Consider the following 16881-nt stretch of genomic DNA (forward strand, 5'->3'; position numbering starts at 1 on the left):
AAAGACAAAATCATCCCATTTGCAACAACATGAATGGACCCGGAGGGTATTATGCTAAGTGAAATAAGCCAGACTGACAAAGACAAACACCAGATGATTTCACTCATATGTGGAATATAAACAAACACATGGACAACGAAAACAGTTCAGTGGTTACCAGGGGAAGGGGGCTGGGGGTGGGCACAGGGGGTGAAGGAGAGCACTTATGTGGTGACAGACAGGAAATAATATACAACTGAAATTTTACAATGATGTAAACTATTATGAACTCAATAAAAAAAATGAAGTCAGAGAAAAAAATAAAAATTATTTTCTGGGTCCTATAGTATTTTAATCCAAAATCTAAAAATAATTTTAGTTTAGCTACAATTTAAAATTTTATATTAATGCCCTGTTGCTTTTTATATTATGCCTGCCCCAAAAGGATACAAGGCATAAAAAGCACTAATCTCAACTTAAAACAAGAAAGCAAATAAAACAGAAAAGAGATTTTTAAGTATTCACCCAAAGAATAGTCAATAAATTTATATGATTAAATAATTCACTGTAGTCATGACTACTTCTATAACATCTGTTTGGTAGCTTTTCTGCAAAACATTAAATTTGGTGATTTATCTCTCAAAAGAAATTGATTACTTCAACACAACTATTACCCTAAAAATGAACAAGTATGAGTGTTGAAATAACCACATCATTTTTAATGAGTTTTTTTTGTAAACTTTTCTTTTTACTAGTCCCTCAACTTCCCCTAGTCTGTTTCTATAGAAACCAAAACTGGCAGTGCCAGTATAGGGAGTTCTCCAGGATGGAAACCCACCAGTGCCAGTAAGAGAACAATTCGTAGGCTCCCGTCCCTCCAGAATGGCAGGCTCATAGTTTATTAGAGCTACTTAGACGTGTCATTGTTTGCTAAAAATAAAAAGTTTTTTTTCAATCCAGAGTAGAAAGTTCATTTTTATAGAAGTAGAAGGTCCTGTCCAATGCTACTTATTCCACAGACTTCACACTTCCTTAAGGAGCTTACTTTCCATTTGAGGAATCAACAAATATAAAGAGACTTTATCTGGTAGGCATCAGCTGGAAGCTATCAATTTAGTCAGGAGTCAGGATGTTCACTTTGTAGGTGGAGAAATGGTGGACAACATATCCTTTAACGTCAACAGAAAATCAGTTGCAGAGCTGGACTTCTCCTGACTCCTTGACACAGTCTCTCTTACTTAGGTACTGTGATACTAGTCACTGATTTTCTGAATAACAGGATACTATGAATATTTTAAGGTTGGAAAATGATAAGCACCACAATGCTAAGCATTGCTGATTTTGTAAACTTCTCTAAATTATTTCAGGGTGAAGGTGCTTAATACTGATAATTAGTTCTTTTGTGTTGATGAGTATTTTTTTCAGGACACCCAGAAGCACACATCCACATTCAGTTCACTTTAACCATCTTTTACTACGTATCTCTGGTTTGTATCCAGACTTGTGTTTAATCCTGTGGTTGGTACATCAGAAATATAAGACAGTCTCTAACCTTCGAAAGCATTAAATTTAGTTGATGGAAATAATTCTAAAATTTCAAATCCCTTAATTAAATCTTATTTGAGCAGCTGCACATTCAAGGCTAGATCTTAGGTGAAGGGGGAGAGGGTGGAACTAGGACTCTGTGTATGCGCATGTTTCCTTTTGTGATTCCAGGATTCACTTGTGATTTTTCCCATGCTATTCATTCCACGTTTTTGAATTTTGAGTTTTCATTCCCAAATTTACATTACTGACTTAGAAAAAGACACATACAAAGAACAAAAAGACTAGATCAAAAGGCCAAACCTAATAAAGGCTTAGAGAACAATGTTTGGAGGATATTACAATGCATACATCTTCTAGCTAAACCCAAGGCAGTTCCTGTATATATGGTAAGCTGGTGAAATGCCATCTTAAGGCCATCCATTTAGCTAATGATCTGCCTTGGCAAAACGGCACTTACAAACATATTTGTCAGCTGAACCTGGAGGATAGCTTGCCTTTTAAGAGCTTCCTGCGCGCCTGGCACAGCTGCATCTTCAATGTGAAGTGTGCCACTGAGATCTACCAAAACAGCTTTTAATGCACGGCGTGCTGCCATCCTTCATTCCCTAGGAGAGAGCAAATGAAATTAAAAATACAGTTTAGGAAACAATGGACAATTAAAAACTGGTAAGTCTTCAAAAATATCATTCATATCCAGAAAGATACTGCACAGTGTTAAGCTGCTTCTCTTCTGGAAAAAAATGTTTTTAAAAATAAAAAATCCACAATTTGATCCATAAAATTTTTATAATGCTTAGTTTAAAAAAAAAATCTTGAATTAAAACCATAGGAAGGGAAATGCTGAAAGAGAAGTTAATATTTACTTCCAGGTTTCTTAAAATAACTCTTTGATAGAACAATTCATTCATTTATTTTATTTTAAAACATGAGAATAACATACTCTGCAGAATGGGTGGTTGGAAGCACTAAATCACTGGCAGAATCTTTTTCATCTTTGGCTACATAGAACGAAAATGTTTTAATTGCCCATCTCCACTGTTATATCCTGAAATAGCACAGCTGGCGAAGGAGCTCCCAGTATTTACAGGTCACTGAGGAGGAAATTTCAAGTTCTACAGTAATTTCCAAGTCAGGAGATAGTTTCCTTACCTTACAATGTACAGCTTTCCTTTTGCATATTTTCCCTTTAAAATTTGTTTTTTATGAGTTATATCATATATACAGTGGAGTAATAAGGTATACGTACAGTTTAACGATAATAAAGGAGTGGGTAAGAAGAGTATGAAAGCTAAAGAGAAGGGGACGGGACTTCATTTTTAGTTTTTCTTAAACATTCATTCATTTCTTCTTTCCTTTTTTTTAATAATGAAATATTTTCGACACATAAAAAGGTATCAAGAATAATACCTACCATTCAGCTTCAGAAATAAAACACCACAGACAGAGCTGGAGCCCTCTGTGTACCCTCTCTGATCCGATTCTCCTTCTTCCCCTCTCCAAGGTAGCTGCTCTTCTGATTTTGATGTGGTGAAAGCTTTGCATTAATGTTAATATATGTATACTTAGCGACTTGCTTTACTACTCCACATTATGTTTGTGAGAATATATCCATGTTAACACATGCAGCCATAGTTCATTCACTGTCACTGCTGTATGGTATTCCATTGTATGAATACACTATTTACCTGTTCCCCTGATCACGAACATTCAGGTAATTTTGCACATTTTATTATAACAAAGAGTGCCTCTGTGAACATCCTGGTACATGTCTCCTGGCGGATGTGCATGTGAACATTTCTCTTGGGTCTTGCTGGGTCTGAAGAGCTGTGCTCATCTTCACCCCCCACAGGAGGTTGCCAAGTTGCCCTATTCATCTGCACACGTTGACCGAGCACTTAGTAAGTGTCAGGCCCTTATGTGAGTGGCAGAGCTAGAGGGACTATCTCCTTTAACGTGAGAAGTGGCGGGAAAGGGGAAAGGACCTGGGGAGCTGTAAGTAGGCAATTACCAAGAATGTGTGGAGAACTTCAGGGGAAGAGCTTCCAGGTGGCTTATGGCATCTTACCTTGGGACAGATGGCAGGTAGGGGGAAGACCTCTCCCTCCTAGCTAGCTCCCTATGAGACGCAATTGTGAGAGCTCAGGACTGGCAGTCAGCAGGCCCGGTGGTGGTCTTGGTTCTGCCTCAAATTCATTCTGTGACCTTGGCCAAGCGCATTCCCCTCTGTGGTCCTAAGTTTCTCCTCCATTTGTAGGGCAGGGAGGCAAGATCTTTCTCTACCGCCTATAGTCAGGAGATCTGGGCTGAAAGAATCAATGTATCACACTGCCCCTCCCCCAGAGCCTTGACTCCCCTTCAACACGGGCCTGCTAATCCCTGCTGGGTCCACCTCCCAAAGCTGCCAGGAATACTCTAGACTGTCCAGTACTATCTTTTTAAGTGTTGTTCTCCCTTAGGTGCATTCCTTTCAGGAGGCAAAGATGACCCCTAAACTCCCTCCCAGCTTCTTGCTTTTAGCTCCTTTGCTCCTTCCATTTCCCAGACCCTGCTCCCACTCCAAGCCAGCCATCTCTGCAAACAAGGTATAAGTATAAAATATAAATAAACCCAGAGTGAGTCCCAGAACTGAAGCCAATTGCTGGCAAGTGCTGGCCAGTGATTAGCATAGTGGACATGCACCTGGGCCTATCAGAGAACTGCATTTCCCCACAGGACAGAGCTGTTGGCATGGTCTGCCCTGGGGGGGAAGCAGAGGCAGGGGGACCCAGAAACGGTGCTCCGGTTGGACCCAGGGAGCCCATCAGCCAGCAGGGCCCCAGGTCTGCTGTGTTCCCTATACATGCTCCCCACACCTGAGCAGGGGTTTTCCCTAAGCAAGCTAGAACCTGGGGCCTAAGTGAGGGAGATGCAGAAGGTGGGGGAAGTGGAGCCAGGTGATAAGGGTCACATGGGTCCAGGATCTAGGGTCAGCTGAGGGACCTTGGAATAAGCCTCCATTTCCTCATCTGTAAAAGGGGAAGAATAAAAGGGAATGGTTGCAGGACTGTGAGGGTTCAGTGAGTTAAGGAGAATGCCTAGAAGTGATGAGCACATAGTAGGACCACAAAAGATGTGAGTTGTCTTCCTTCCCAATCATCACTATGTAACAGGGACCTCCCTGCCCCCTACAATGTATGGCCTGGGATCACAGACCAGGAAAAGTAAGGAACAAGAGCGGTGACTCAGGAATCCACTGAGAAAGGAGAAGAAAAGCAAAACCAGCTCATAATTATGGGACGCTGTATGCCGTTCTGCATGTGCTAAGCTCTTTGCAATCTTTATCACTTCATTGAAATTTCTCAGCAATCCTACACAGACGAGGAAATTGAGGCACTGAGAAATTATTAACTTGCCCACACTTTGAGTTTTGACTTTGAACCATGTTAATGATTTATATATTCAAATTTAAATTAAACCAGTCCTAAAATGGAATACAAACAGAAACAAACTAACCTAGCTATGATGACTTTTGCAGAGTACTCTGACTCCAGTCCTTCCTAGGATACAATCAAAAGACTAAAGAATAGCAAAGAAATCTTGACCTCTACTTGGTAGGTTTGTTGGTGGTTAACGCTAGTGGAATGAGTTCCAAAACCATTCTGTCTACTGTAGGACTCAGCAAATGAGTAAATATATTGAGGATCTTAAAAAAAATCACGGTTCCCAAGTGGGAGAAAACAGTTATAAACATGGAGTGGGAGGAGAGGAAGAACCCTGTGGTGTTGCTTTGGAATTGGAGGTGTCATTCTGAATTCATGATTTAAAAAATATATATTCTTCTTAGTGCTGTCCACTAAAAAGACCAAGAAGCAACAACACTCCAACAGCTATAAGCACAGCTAAAGTGCACAAAACAGAACCAGGGCCGGGCAGAGAAAGTACAAGGTGAGCCTGGAACATATCGTTTCACCAGATCACAGGTGGGGACACAGGACAACAGGACACAGAAGCTAGTTCGAGGGGGTTCCCACTGGCCAAATCTGGGGCAATCTGAGCACCAAAATTAAAAAAACAGGAATGAATAATAAGTTGAATTAAAAAACAAATTCATGAGTCGATGCTAATGCTAAAACTATTTTAAAGGAATGGGAAAGGTAAAGTCTTCTACAGAAGAATGCCAACTAAAAAATGTAGAAGCAATGCTGGAAATAGAAAATCAACATTTTACAACTACCATAAGTAATAACTTATTAAGGGAGGAATCATCAATGAATGCTAAAACCGCTGGATGAAAAATTGTTGAGGGATAGTATATTCACCCAGGCTCAAAGAATCACTTGCAAATTAAGAATCTCCATTAATTATAGAGGAGAAACCTGCCAGGCACCACCTTAACCAAAGGATCAAATTAACACTATTAATAATGGGACAAATTGACATCATGTGCTTCCTGAGAAGGCGACAACATCATCTATGTAGTACTCCTGCCAAAAACGTTTAACCTGACTCAATCATAAGGAAAACATCAGACAATTCCAAACTGAGGAAAAATTGTACAGAACAATTGGCTTGAACTTTTCAAAAATATCAAGGTCATAGAAAACAAAAAAAAAGCTGGGAACTGTTTCATAAAGAAGGAGTGTGAAAAGACAAAACAACTAAGTGCAATGCATGAGAGAAACATAAAACAGAAAATATCAACAGTTAGTGAATTCTGGTGAAAAGTATATAGTTTTCATCACACTATTCTTACAAATTTTCAACATAAAAGTTGGAGGAAAATAAATTAAAGGGATCTTTTTAAAAAATCGGCTGAAGGCAAAAGAAAGATATTTTCATACCTAGTATAATAGTAATAGCTATAAAAAATGAAACTTGTGTATCTACCCAGCCCCCAGCTTACTAGAACATTGCCAATACTGTTGAAGTCTTCTAAACGAGCCTGCTCAGTTACATTCCCTTCCTACCACTTAGAGTAGTTAATATATTAAATTTTGTGATAGTCATTATCTTGCTTTTCTTTACATTTTTACCTATTGCTTATGTTGATGCCTGCCATTCTCCATTAGAACAAAAACAACCCACCTTTTGGGATTCTGACTAGAATTGCATTAAATCTATAGAGCAATATTGGGAGAACTGAGATCTTTATTATATTGAGTCGCCCTATCCAGCAATATGGTACATCTCTCCATTTATGTAAGTTTTCTTATACAGTTTATAAATGTCCACATAAATGTCTCGCATATATTTGGAGACATATCCCTAACATTGCTATAGTAAATGGCACTTCATTTTAAACTACAGTTTCTAACAGTTTGGTGTGGGTGTATTAAAATATAATAAATTTTTTTTTAAGGATTTAATTTTTTTTCCTTTTTCTCCCCAAAGCCCCCAGGCACATAGCTGTATATTCTTAGTTGTGGGTCCTTCTAGTTGTGGTATGTGGGATGCTGCCTCAGCATGGCTCAATGAGCAGTGCCATATCCGCACCCAGGATTCGAACCGACGAAACCCTGGGCCGCCTGCAGTGGAGCGCACGAACTTAACCACTCGGCCATGGGGCCGGCCCCATAATAAATTTTTTATCTTATATCCTTTAACTATTCTAAACTCTCTCATTAATTATAATAATTAGCCTGTAGATTCTCTTGCATTTTCTACAGACACTATATTATCAACTGCAAAAGATAATTTTCTTTCTTTCCGAGCCTTTTCTCTCCCGTTTTCTTTTCCTGTTTTATTACTCTGGTTAGGAACTCCATTACAACTGAACAGAAGTAGTGCAACATGCATCCTTATTCTGTTCCTGATTTTAAAGGGAATGATTTTAATATTTAACCATTACACATGCTTACTGTAGGATTCTTTGTAGCTACTTCAGCTGGTTAAGGAAATTCTCTTTTAGTGCCAATTCTCTTCTAGTGCTAAGAATTTCTGTCACAAATGGCTCTTGAATTTTATCTACTACTTTTCCCATATTCAATGAGATGATCATATTCTTCCTCTTTAAGTTGTTAATGTGGTTAATTAAGTTAATGTTGAACCAATTCTGCACAAAATCCAACTTGGTCCTGATGCATTACCTTTTTTTAATTCATTACAAGATTCAAATGGCACAAGATTAGAAACAACCTACATGACAATCAACAGGAGGCTAGTTAAATAAATTATGGTGTTTGCCAGGTTTCTCCACATTTACTCTTTTTCCCTTTCCGTATTGTATTCTTTGGAAGAGAGTCACTATAGGGGGTACTAGCTCTACCTCCTGGAGAGGGGAGTATCCTCAGATATTATTTGGAATTCTTCTGTAAGGAAGACTTCTCTCTTCCCCATTTATTTATTCAGTCACTTATTTATATAATCAGTATGGGCTCACAGATATTTATTCTTTGTTTATTTGCAACTTCCCTCTCAGAGGGTCTGAAATCTGGCTCACACCATCCATCATGCACTCACTTACTTGTTCATCTCTGGTAAACTCATACAGCAGTTTCAGGACTGCTAACTCTTATCCTCATGGAAAACAAATTACTAGAGGACTGTGTTTATGTTCAGTTCATTTTGTCTCTATCCTTAGAGTTTTCAGTCATAACACAATTTTCCAAAGTTACTTAGGTCAGCTTCTCCCCACAGCCTTCAGTGTCCTTATGTCATATATTTGCAACATAGTTCGATTCATTTGTCATGGTCTGCTTCCCATCCAGGGATCTCCCAGTCAATTTCTTTTTAAGTTTACAGACACTGAAGTTCATTCTCTGTGACGTAGTTCTATGGGTTTGCATAGAATTAGGAATCTACCACCCCAGTACTACAGAGAATGGTTCCATCACCCTAAAAATTCCTGTGTACCTCATTTGTAGTCAACTGCTCTCCCTTCACTAACTCCTGGCAAACACTGATGTGTTTTCTGTCCCTACAGTTTTGTCTTCTTCAGAATGTCATATAAATAGATTCATAAAATGTGTAGACTTTGGGCTGGGCTTCCTTCACTTAGTAAAATGCATTTAAGATTCATCCATGTTTTTCCCTGAGTCAACAGGTCATTCCTTTTGTTACTGAACAGTAGCCCTCTGTATGGACGTACCACAGTTTGTTTATCCATTCCCCTGTTGAATTTCATCTTAGTGTTTCCAGTTTTCAGTAATTACAAATAAAGCAGCTATAAACATTCATGCACAGGTTTTTGTGTTAAAATAGGTTTTCAATTCATTTGGGTCAACATCTAGGAGAGTGACTGCTGGATCCTAGGGTAAGTCTATGGTTAATTTTATAAGAAACTGCCAAACTGTCTTCCAAAGGCCACCACCTGTTTTCGTAGGACCTGCAAGCTGAGACTGGTTTACATTTTTAGATGGTTGAAAAAATAATCAAAGAATAATAATATTTTGTGACACATTAAAAGAATATGAAATTGAAATTTCAGTTCCATAAATAAAGTTTCATTTTTTCAAAAAAAGGTCTGAAGAAAAAAATTTTTCTTCCCTGTTATATATGCACCTACATAACATTTTCAATTCTGCCTCTTGGTCTGCAAAACCTAAAATATTTACTACCTGGCCTCTTACAGGAAAAGTCTGCTGATCTCTGTGTTAAAGGAAGGGATTCACATTGGGGAAGAAATGGCAAAAAAATCCCTCAAACAAAAAACAAAACAAAAACCTAGCAGGTTAAACATCCTAATTCCACTTAAAGGGACATATATATAACATAATGCCCTGTAGGGCCACAGAATATGAGTACATGTGTTCCCAGGAAGAAAAACTTGTATATGCTTTTATCAAAAGTGTGGGGAAAAAAGGTGAGCTTTAAGGAGAAAGAAGGATAACGAGGAAAATATACATGAGTATATAAGACTAAGACAGCAGACCATACGTAAGCATTTAAGTAACGAAGGGAGAAGAACGTTACAGCTGGGAAGGATCTTCAAGATCACCAGCTCTAGAACCACCTCCTGTCCCTCTCTGTAGAAACGCCAGTTTTAGACGTGGGAAAATCAACACCCAGCTACTCCCTGTATGGATATTACCTTCCCTTCAGGATGATGGTACCAGATGAAGAAATTACCAACACAAATACTTGTTCCTAAGTTGCCTTCTCCCTGCTTTTAAATGTTCAATGTGCCTGACAAACTACTCTTTAGTGAAACAGACTTTGCCTCCGCTATACAGAACGTTATCAGATACACCACACAAATATTAAACGGAACTTTTGACACATTATTTATAAGGCACGTATTATGTCAATGCAAAGAATTATGTTATTAATGCTGTATGAAATTAGACATCCAAAAGGAATAAAAAGTTAATGAAAAAATTTGAGGGCACCTGTTCAACAAGCTACTTTTCTCTTTTAAAAGACTGTCAAATACCTTTTAATAATAAATATTTCCTCACCGCAATAAACACACAACTATTCACAATGCTTAGGAATGCAGTGTTCTAGTAAAGTTTTTTCTAGTTTCCTGAAGGTTGATAAGAAAGGTTTATTTCAAACAACTATTACTCAAAGTATTTGGAGGTTTTCCCTTTAGGAATCATCCTCAGCACGAGTATATGAGCCACACATGAAAATCAGCCTCATTAACTGATGGCTCCACTTTATTTTTAACCTCAAGTAGCATTACTCTCCTTGACTACTCATCTCATTCAGCTGGCTTTACTCTTACACTTTCAAAATTATATCCATCTTTAAAGGATGAAAAGTGTAGCCAATAAAGATATTCAAAAGAATATGCTACCAGTTCTCAAAGCAGTTCCAAAATAGGAGTTCCAAAAATGTCCTGAGCGATGGCAGAAGCTTCTAGTCTTCTACATTGACTAATTTGAAAAGTAAACATTTATGGAGGAACAAACTCTGGTATGCTTATTTTAAAAAATCACTCTTGGACTGGGCTTCCATTAATATAGCAGGCTAAGTAACCAAATTAACTCTCCAAATCAAACCTAACAATACTAGATTTAAAAAAATACATATGAAATATATACTTATAAGAAAAAATATATACATATATGAAGCTTCAAGGAGCAAGGAAGAAAATAAGGAATTCTTAGATCTGAAAAAAGCAAGAAACGAGGAGATGAACGGGACACTGCAGCCTGTTTTGGCCCCACGAGCATCTGCCACACTAGTAAACTAGAGTTTTAGGGGTTTCTTCCCTTTGGCCCCTTCAGGGAATAAAAGATAAAACTCAGGGCCCACCTGAAGAGAGAGATCCTCCCAACCTAAAAGCTGGAACTTCACTGAACGGATGAGCCAGAACTGGCGTCCCTACCCCACCTTGTTTCAGTCGACTACAAGAAAATCAATTGCTTTGAAATTTGGCCCAAGGGGTGGAAGGAAGACAGTGCTACAAAGAATTTGGAACCATAAACCAGCCCCGGATCCAGTTTGCAGACTAAATTCCCATTACCTAAGATAAGTCCTCAGAAAAACCTCAAGATTTTAATTAGAGTGACTTTGACTAGCAGGTGCCTGGCTGAAGCAAATGCAAACCCTCCCCAAGATATCAGATGTTAGTTTCAGCCCAAACAGCAAAGAAGTCTCATAAATAAAATCAAATAAGGGGCTGGCCCGGTGGCGCAGCAGTTAAGTTCGCCCGTTCTGCTTCTCGGCGGCGGCCCAGGGTTCGCGGGTTTGGATCCTGGGTGCGGACACGGCACCGCTTGGCAAAAGCCATGCTGTGGTAGGCGTCCCACGGATAAAGCACAGGAAGATGGGCATGGATGTTAGCTCAGGGCTGGTCTTCCTCAGCAAAAAGAAGAGGATTGGCAGTAGTTAGCCCAGGGCTAATCTCTCTCTCTCTCAAAAAAAAAAAATCAAATAAAATTCTAAGAACAATGAGCCAGTAACTTAAAGAAACAAGGCACCAGAAGGGAGATCCTATAGAAACAACAGTGCACAGAGCAGTCCTGTAAGGGCTCCTGATAATGGAATTATCAGGTTACTGTAAAATGCCTACGTGTTTAAGAATAAAAGACAAGACTGAAAATGTATGCAGAAAACATGAAAGAGTACCCATGTACAGATTCAGAAAGCCCAAAGAATTCTAGGCAAGATAAACAAAAAGAAACCCATCTTTAAACCTTTGTTGTACAGTGAAGACAAAAAGAAGACCCTGAAGGCAGCCAAGTGAAAGAACAGATTACTTCAAAGGAGCAAGAGTTAGACTGATTAGAATAATATTTTCAAAGCATTTTGATTTTTAAATAAACCCCTGTGTCTGTTTGTCTTTTATAACGTATCCGTCGGAAAAGAAAAAGTGCAGAGGCAAAAAAAAGATATTAAGAGTTCTGGTTAGTCAAGGTTCCACTGCAAAGTCCTCCCCTTTCTAGCAGTCCTCATACGTTATTCTATTTCTGATCTTTATTGTGACCCTGAAATGGAGGATCACATCAACAATAGCATCAACTAATACCTACTCGAGAGAGGAAACAGTTTGTTAGTCAAAAGACTAGACCATTCCTAGAGACTCCTATCTGGGTGTAGATCAGTTAAAGGAGTCTGTAATTTAAAACACACTGCAAGGTAAGGCTATGCAGAATGAAGACAAAGCATTCTCTTTTTCTATACAGAGGAAGCTCAAATCGCTTCTCTCAAAATCCAACTTTCATGAGACATCTAATATTCAATAAAAATGTTAACTCAAGGTGATGAAAGAAAATATAAACAAGACTGGAAAAACAACAAAAGAATTGTACTTAAAAAAAAATGTCCAACTAGAGCTAGCCAGTGGTGATAATGAATATTGACAATTTTAATCCTGATTGAAGCATTCATACAGGCTTAATATTACCAAGGCATTTAAGAAGCCTACATTTTTGCTTTCATCAGTTCCATAGAACATACCTTCTTAACTCTAAAATGCTCTTCTGGAGCATTACATATCTGAGAGTGATTACTTGAGGCCTAGAACATAACTGAAGTGCCCCAGCCAAACCTCAAAATATACTTCTTCAGTTAGCCCCACTACAGGCCCTGGCCACTTCTGTCATGATCTCTTTCCTTGTGTGAACATTTACAATACCTGTTACCTGACCTACAAGTTAGTACTTGATAAAATGTAATTGTAAAATGTTAGTATCGCCCCCAGACTGTCAAGGCTTCAAAGGTAATCCACGTTTCTTTAGTTTGCTATGTCCCACCATCTCCCATAGTTTGAACAAGTTTCATAGGATATGCTTTAGAAGAGTCATAAACTGATACTGGTACTTATTCAAAGTAAAGAGGAAAAGTAAGTTCTCTCTCATTCCAACAGGATGCTTTGAGATACTTCAGAGGACATCTCCCCTTGTAAATCCCAGTAGCATCTCATCCAACAAGTCCCTGTTACCCTCAAAGCTGCTCTTTTTCCTGCGATCCTTAAGAGTGAATGGCAGAACCATCAACCCAACTGCACCCACCAGGCTCTCCCACTCCTTCCTCCCATCCACGACTGCCAAATCATGTCAGTTCTACCACCTTTACAGTCTCGAATCCACTCCCTTCTCTTCATCGTTACGAAAACTATCTTAGTTTTGAAATCATCATCTCTCATCTAGCCTATTTCAACAACTTCCTAATGTTCCCTCTGCTTTGAATCCTGTTTCCAGCCCAAAATCCACTCCCTGAAATGCAACCCTGCAGTGGTGAAGTACAAGAACTAAAGAGTTGTACATGCCTGGGTTTGAATCCCAACTCACTAGGTGAGTGAACTTAGGCGATTTTCTTAATCTCTCAGCCTCAGTTTCTTCACTGCCAAAGTAGAAAGAATAACACCCACTTCTAATGGCTGATAGGAGGATTAAAGAAAGTAGTACATGTGAAGTATTGTGAACAGTGTTCCACACAGAGAAAGGCTGGGTTATCTATGTGTGGGGGGAGAGAGGAAGGAGGGGAGGGTACATGATGGATGTGTCAAAGGCTACAAAAATCACAGGATAAATATGACTCAACGCCCTAAAGTAAAGCATTAATATAACGAGAATTTGAGAACATATTTTATATCAAAACAAGGATATGTTGTCATACGTAATTAAAAACTTGCATAAATATTTAAGATAAAACAAGAGATTTCATCCAAAATTTTCTCCTGGGAGGTTGAGGCTCTTCAGAATATGCCTCTCAGACCCCCTGGAAAGTACAAATTCTCTTTTCTTCCCTATGCGCTTCCCGTGGAAAAGTCTGGAACCACTGTTTGCACGCAACAAGTGATGTTATAATTCGGTCAGTCTCCAGTTAAGCGTTCCAGGGACTCCCCAGTGCCCCCGGAGAAAGTCTGAACAATGAACACTGGCGTTCACAGCCCGGCTTTGCCTCTCCAACTCGGCTGTCTGCACTCCCGCACCAAAGGGCCATGGCCCTGCGGTCCTACAGTTTACCTCCCTTATCGTTGCCACTTTTGTCTGAAACCATTTTTGCTCCTCGCATTCTCCCACTCCCGCCCCCTGCATCCTCCTTTTCCCGGGCCAACCCCTTCAGTCCTCGGGCCTCAGATAAACATGACTTCCTCTGGCATTCCCGAGTCCAACTCCCTTTCTCCCGGGGCTGGGCCAGGATTCCCCAGCGCGCTCCCATAAGGGCACCTGTCACTCTGTGCAAACTGTTAAGCTCTGTGAGTTAAGGGGCTGTGTTGCCTTTTCCACTGTTTAGCGCTCAATAGAGACTTCCGAACTAACTAAACTCATGAATCCCGGTCTCTATAACTGGAAGGATTCCAAGAACAAGGATCTTTCAACACTAACTCAACAGCGATCTCCTCCATCTGCCGGATGGGAAGGGACCTCAAGACGAGCCACAGCCCTCTGACCCAGCCCAAGTCCCAGGACCTGGCAAACGCTAGACTGACTGGAAGGGACGCCAGCTTCGAAATATCGTCCAGGGGCACGTTTCGAGAAATGACTAACATACGAGACCAGCGGTCTGCCCTGGGCGACGAACAGCCCCGCGCACCCCAAGTCCTGGCGGAAGCGCCTCGCTCCGCGCACGCGCAGTAGCGCCGCGGCCGAGGGGGCGGGCCCCTCCCGGAATTGGGGGGGGGGGGGGCAGTCTTCACGGATGGAGCACGCGGGTTGGTCCGTGCTCCCGGAGGGGGTGGCCTAGAAACGCAACCGGTATGTCCCCGAGCCCTCTCACAAAGCAATGCAGCCTCCAGAAAAGCGGACGGTCACCCGTCCCAGAGCGGCTCCTCACCCTCGCTCCGCACGCTGTCCTCAGCAAAAGCCCCGCCAACAGGAAAGGCAGCACAGCACAGCGCAGCGGCCCACGACCTCCTCAGGCCCGGCCCTGCAGCTGTCCGATCGAGGCCGGAAACTGGGCCCGGCGCCGCAGCGGAAGTCCCGCCTCCCTCTTTCCATCTCCGCCTCCTCTGCCCAGGGTTACCTCCTAGTTTCCGATACCTGGTACTGGGTCTAATCCTGCTGCTTCACCGCCGTCGAGCGGAACGGGAAGATGTTCTTGAGACCTGCTCCCTGAGGGGTGCGGCCTGCTGGGCCCAGAGGCAAGAGGGAAACAAAAACCTCTGAGTTGCTTGTAGCTGTTGCCCATTCCACAGCGCCACTGTTGAACCAAGAATCATTGACTAACTTTCTTTGCCGCTACCCTCCCTCACGCCACCACTTATCGTCCATTCTCGAGGGGTAATCAGAAGTCATCTCCTTGCTATTTTCCTTGAAACACTCAGTCTCTGAAGTCGTCATTTCCTGCTTTGCTATTTGAATAGCATCTGACAGTATCGCTGTCTTTATTAAACACTACCTCAGGCAGCGAGGTCCCTCCTTTCCTGCATCAGTTGTTCCAAGCCCTTACGCCGTCAAGTTTCCCACCCTGCCTCTCTGTCTCTCGTTAGAGAGCTACCACAGCCTTGCCCATCGTCCCTAGGGGAGCAATATCTTGGGTTACGTGGAACCTCCTCCCACCCCTCCCCGTTGAGAGTCCCTACTTGTCTCCCTTTGATCCAAATAAGTTAAACTCCTTGAGGGCAGAGGTGGTCATCCTATTGCACTCTCTATGAAAACGGCTTGATGAAAAACTTTCTGAAGCAGTGTGACATAATAGGATACACTTTGGTTTGCACACATGGAACCCCTTGAAAAACTGCTGCTCTTGCCCTTGACTGGGGACGCATAGGCTGCTGGAACCGTCCGACATCCCCTCTGCCAGTGCTGCAGTCAACCGTGTTGTGAGCAATAACCCTTTCTGTCCCCTGGACTAGGGACCCTCTGCTTTCCTCTCCACTGGGTCTGGAGATTGTTTTTGTCTTCTTCGTGTTTGTTAAATCCAAATTCTTTGTGTGAGGGGCCTACTTGGTTGAAGGCAAAGGAACCTGTTCTTAGATTCCCCTTCAGAACTAGGAGCTGTGGCTTTGACCAGATTAAAACGCCACTGAAGGATTTTAAGCAAGTGGGTAATATTAAGACACGCGTTTTTCTAAATGCTTACTGTGGATGCAATATGGAGAAATGGATGGGAGAGGCCAAAATGTATGTGGAGACCAGAAAAGAAGCTACTGCAGGGCTACAAGAGAGATGCTTAAACTAAAATGTTTGGAAACAAAGCAAAGGCAAATTGAGGAGATTTTTAGGAGGTAAAATAGAAATTGGTCATAGATTAGATTGAGAGTAAGGGAAAGGAAGGAAGGCAACAAGAACTAGGTTTCAGGCTTGGGCAGTGAGGTAGTATAACTGGTGGTGTCATTCACTATGATGGGAATAACAGAACAAAACTAATGGCTTCCTCCTCAAAAGACTCAAGTGTCTTTGCTTGCCAAAGGGCAAGATGAATAAAGAAGAGATGGGACATCAAAAAGGAGGGGCTGAATTTGGGAAAGAAAAGGGGCAAAAACTCAAAGGGGGAATGGACACATAAAGCAGTCTCAGAATGGAAACAAAAAAAGCAGGATTCCAAAACTTATCTTGATCATTAATCCTCTTGGGCATTGCCCATTGTGTGTCCCAGGGCCTTGCACAGAATGTTTTCACAGTATTTGACATCTAATGACCAATCAGGAGCCAAGGAAAATTTTAGCAAGAAATAATTCCACTTTGATTATCAAAATTTTATTATTGGTAATAACTTTGAAACTTTAAGGTAATGAGAAAGTGTTTTATTTCACCAAGAACACTTTACTTTGGGAGAACTCTGGTGGAGGTATGTCTAGAATCAAAGGTTAGTGACCTGAAAAAGATATACATAAATCATCTAGACCAGATTTCTGTTCTGAAAGTTATTGACCAATTTTACAGACGAAGCAATCAAAAACAATTGAGGTCTTAGGAAGTTTAAGTCACATAATAAAAAGTTTTTCTTGGCTTACTAGAACTATCCTGCCTCCTACTCTTTTTACTACTCAAATATATTGCTTTCTCTCAAGTCATTTCATGAGTATACACACAGACA

At 40.9% G+C, this 16881-nt stretch overlaps 1 protein-coding gene across 5 annotated transcripts in view; it reads right to left on the minus strand.

Annotated features, from left to right (window-relative positions):
• Positions 1 to 14836, minus strand: part of HDHD2 (haloacid dehalogenase like hydrolase domain containing 2) — a 40889-nt gene extending 26053 nt beyond the window's left edge. The window contains exons 1-3 of one of the 5 annotated variants that reach the window (XM_005612883.4): positions 14677 to 14824; positions 3593 to 3810; positions 2022 to 2132 (exon numbers count right to left, since the gene is read on the minus strand). In XM_005612883.4, coding sequence (XP_005612940.3) covers positions 2022 to 2122 — 101 coding nt within the window. In that variant the 5' untranslated portion in view covers positions 2123 to 2132; positions 3593 to 3810; positions 14677 to 14824. Of the gene's footprint in view, positions 1 to 2021; positions 2133 to 3592; positions 3811 to 14228; positions 14485 to 14676 lie in introns of those variants that run through there. The other 4 variants (XM_070221035.1, XM_070221034.1, XM_070221036.1 and 1 more) reach the window with 4 other exon arrangements.
• Between the last annotated feature and the right edge of the window lie 2045 nt (positions 14837 to 16881).

The sequence above is a fragment of the Equus caballus genome, chromosome 8, assembly GCF_041296265.1.
Source record: "Equus caballus isolate H_3958 breed thoroughbred chromosome 8, TB-T2T, whole genome shotgun sequence".
Lineage (NCBI taxonomy): Eukaryota > Metazoa > Chordata > Mammalia > Perissodactyla > Equidae > Equus > Equus caballus.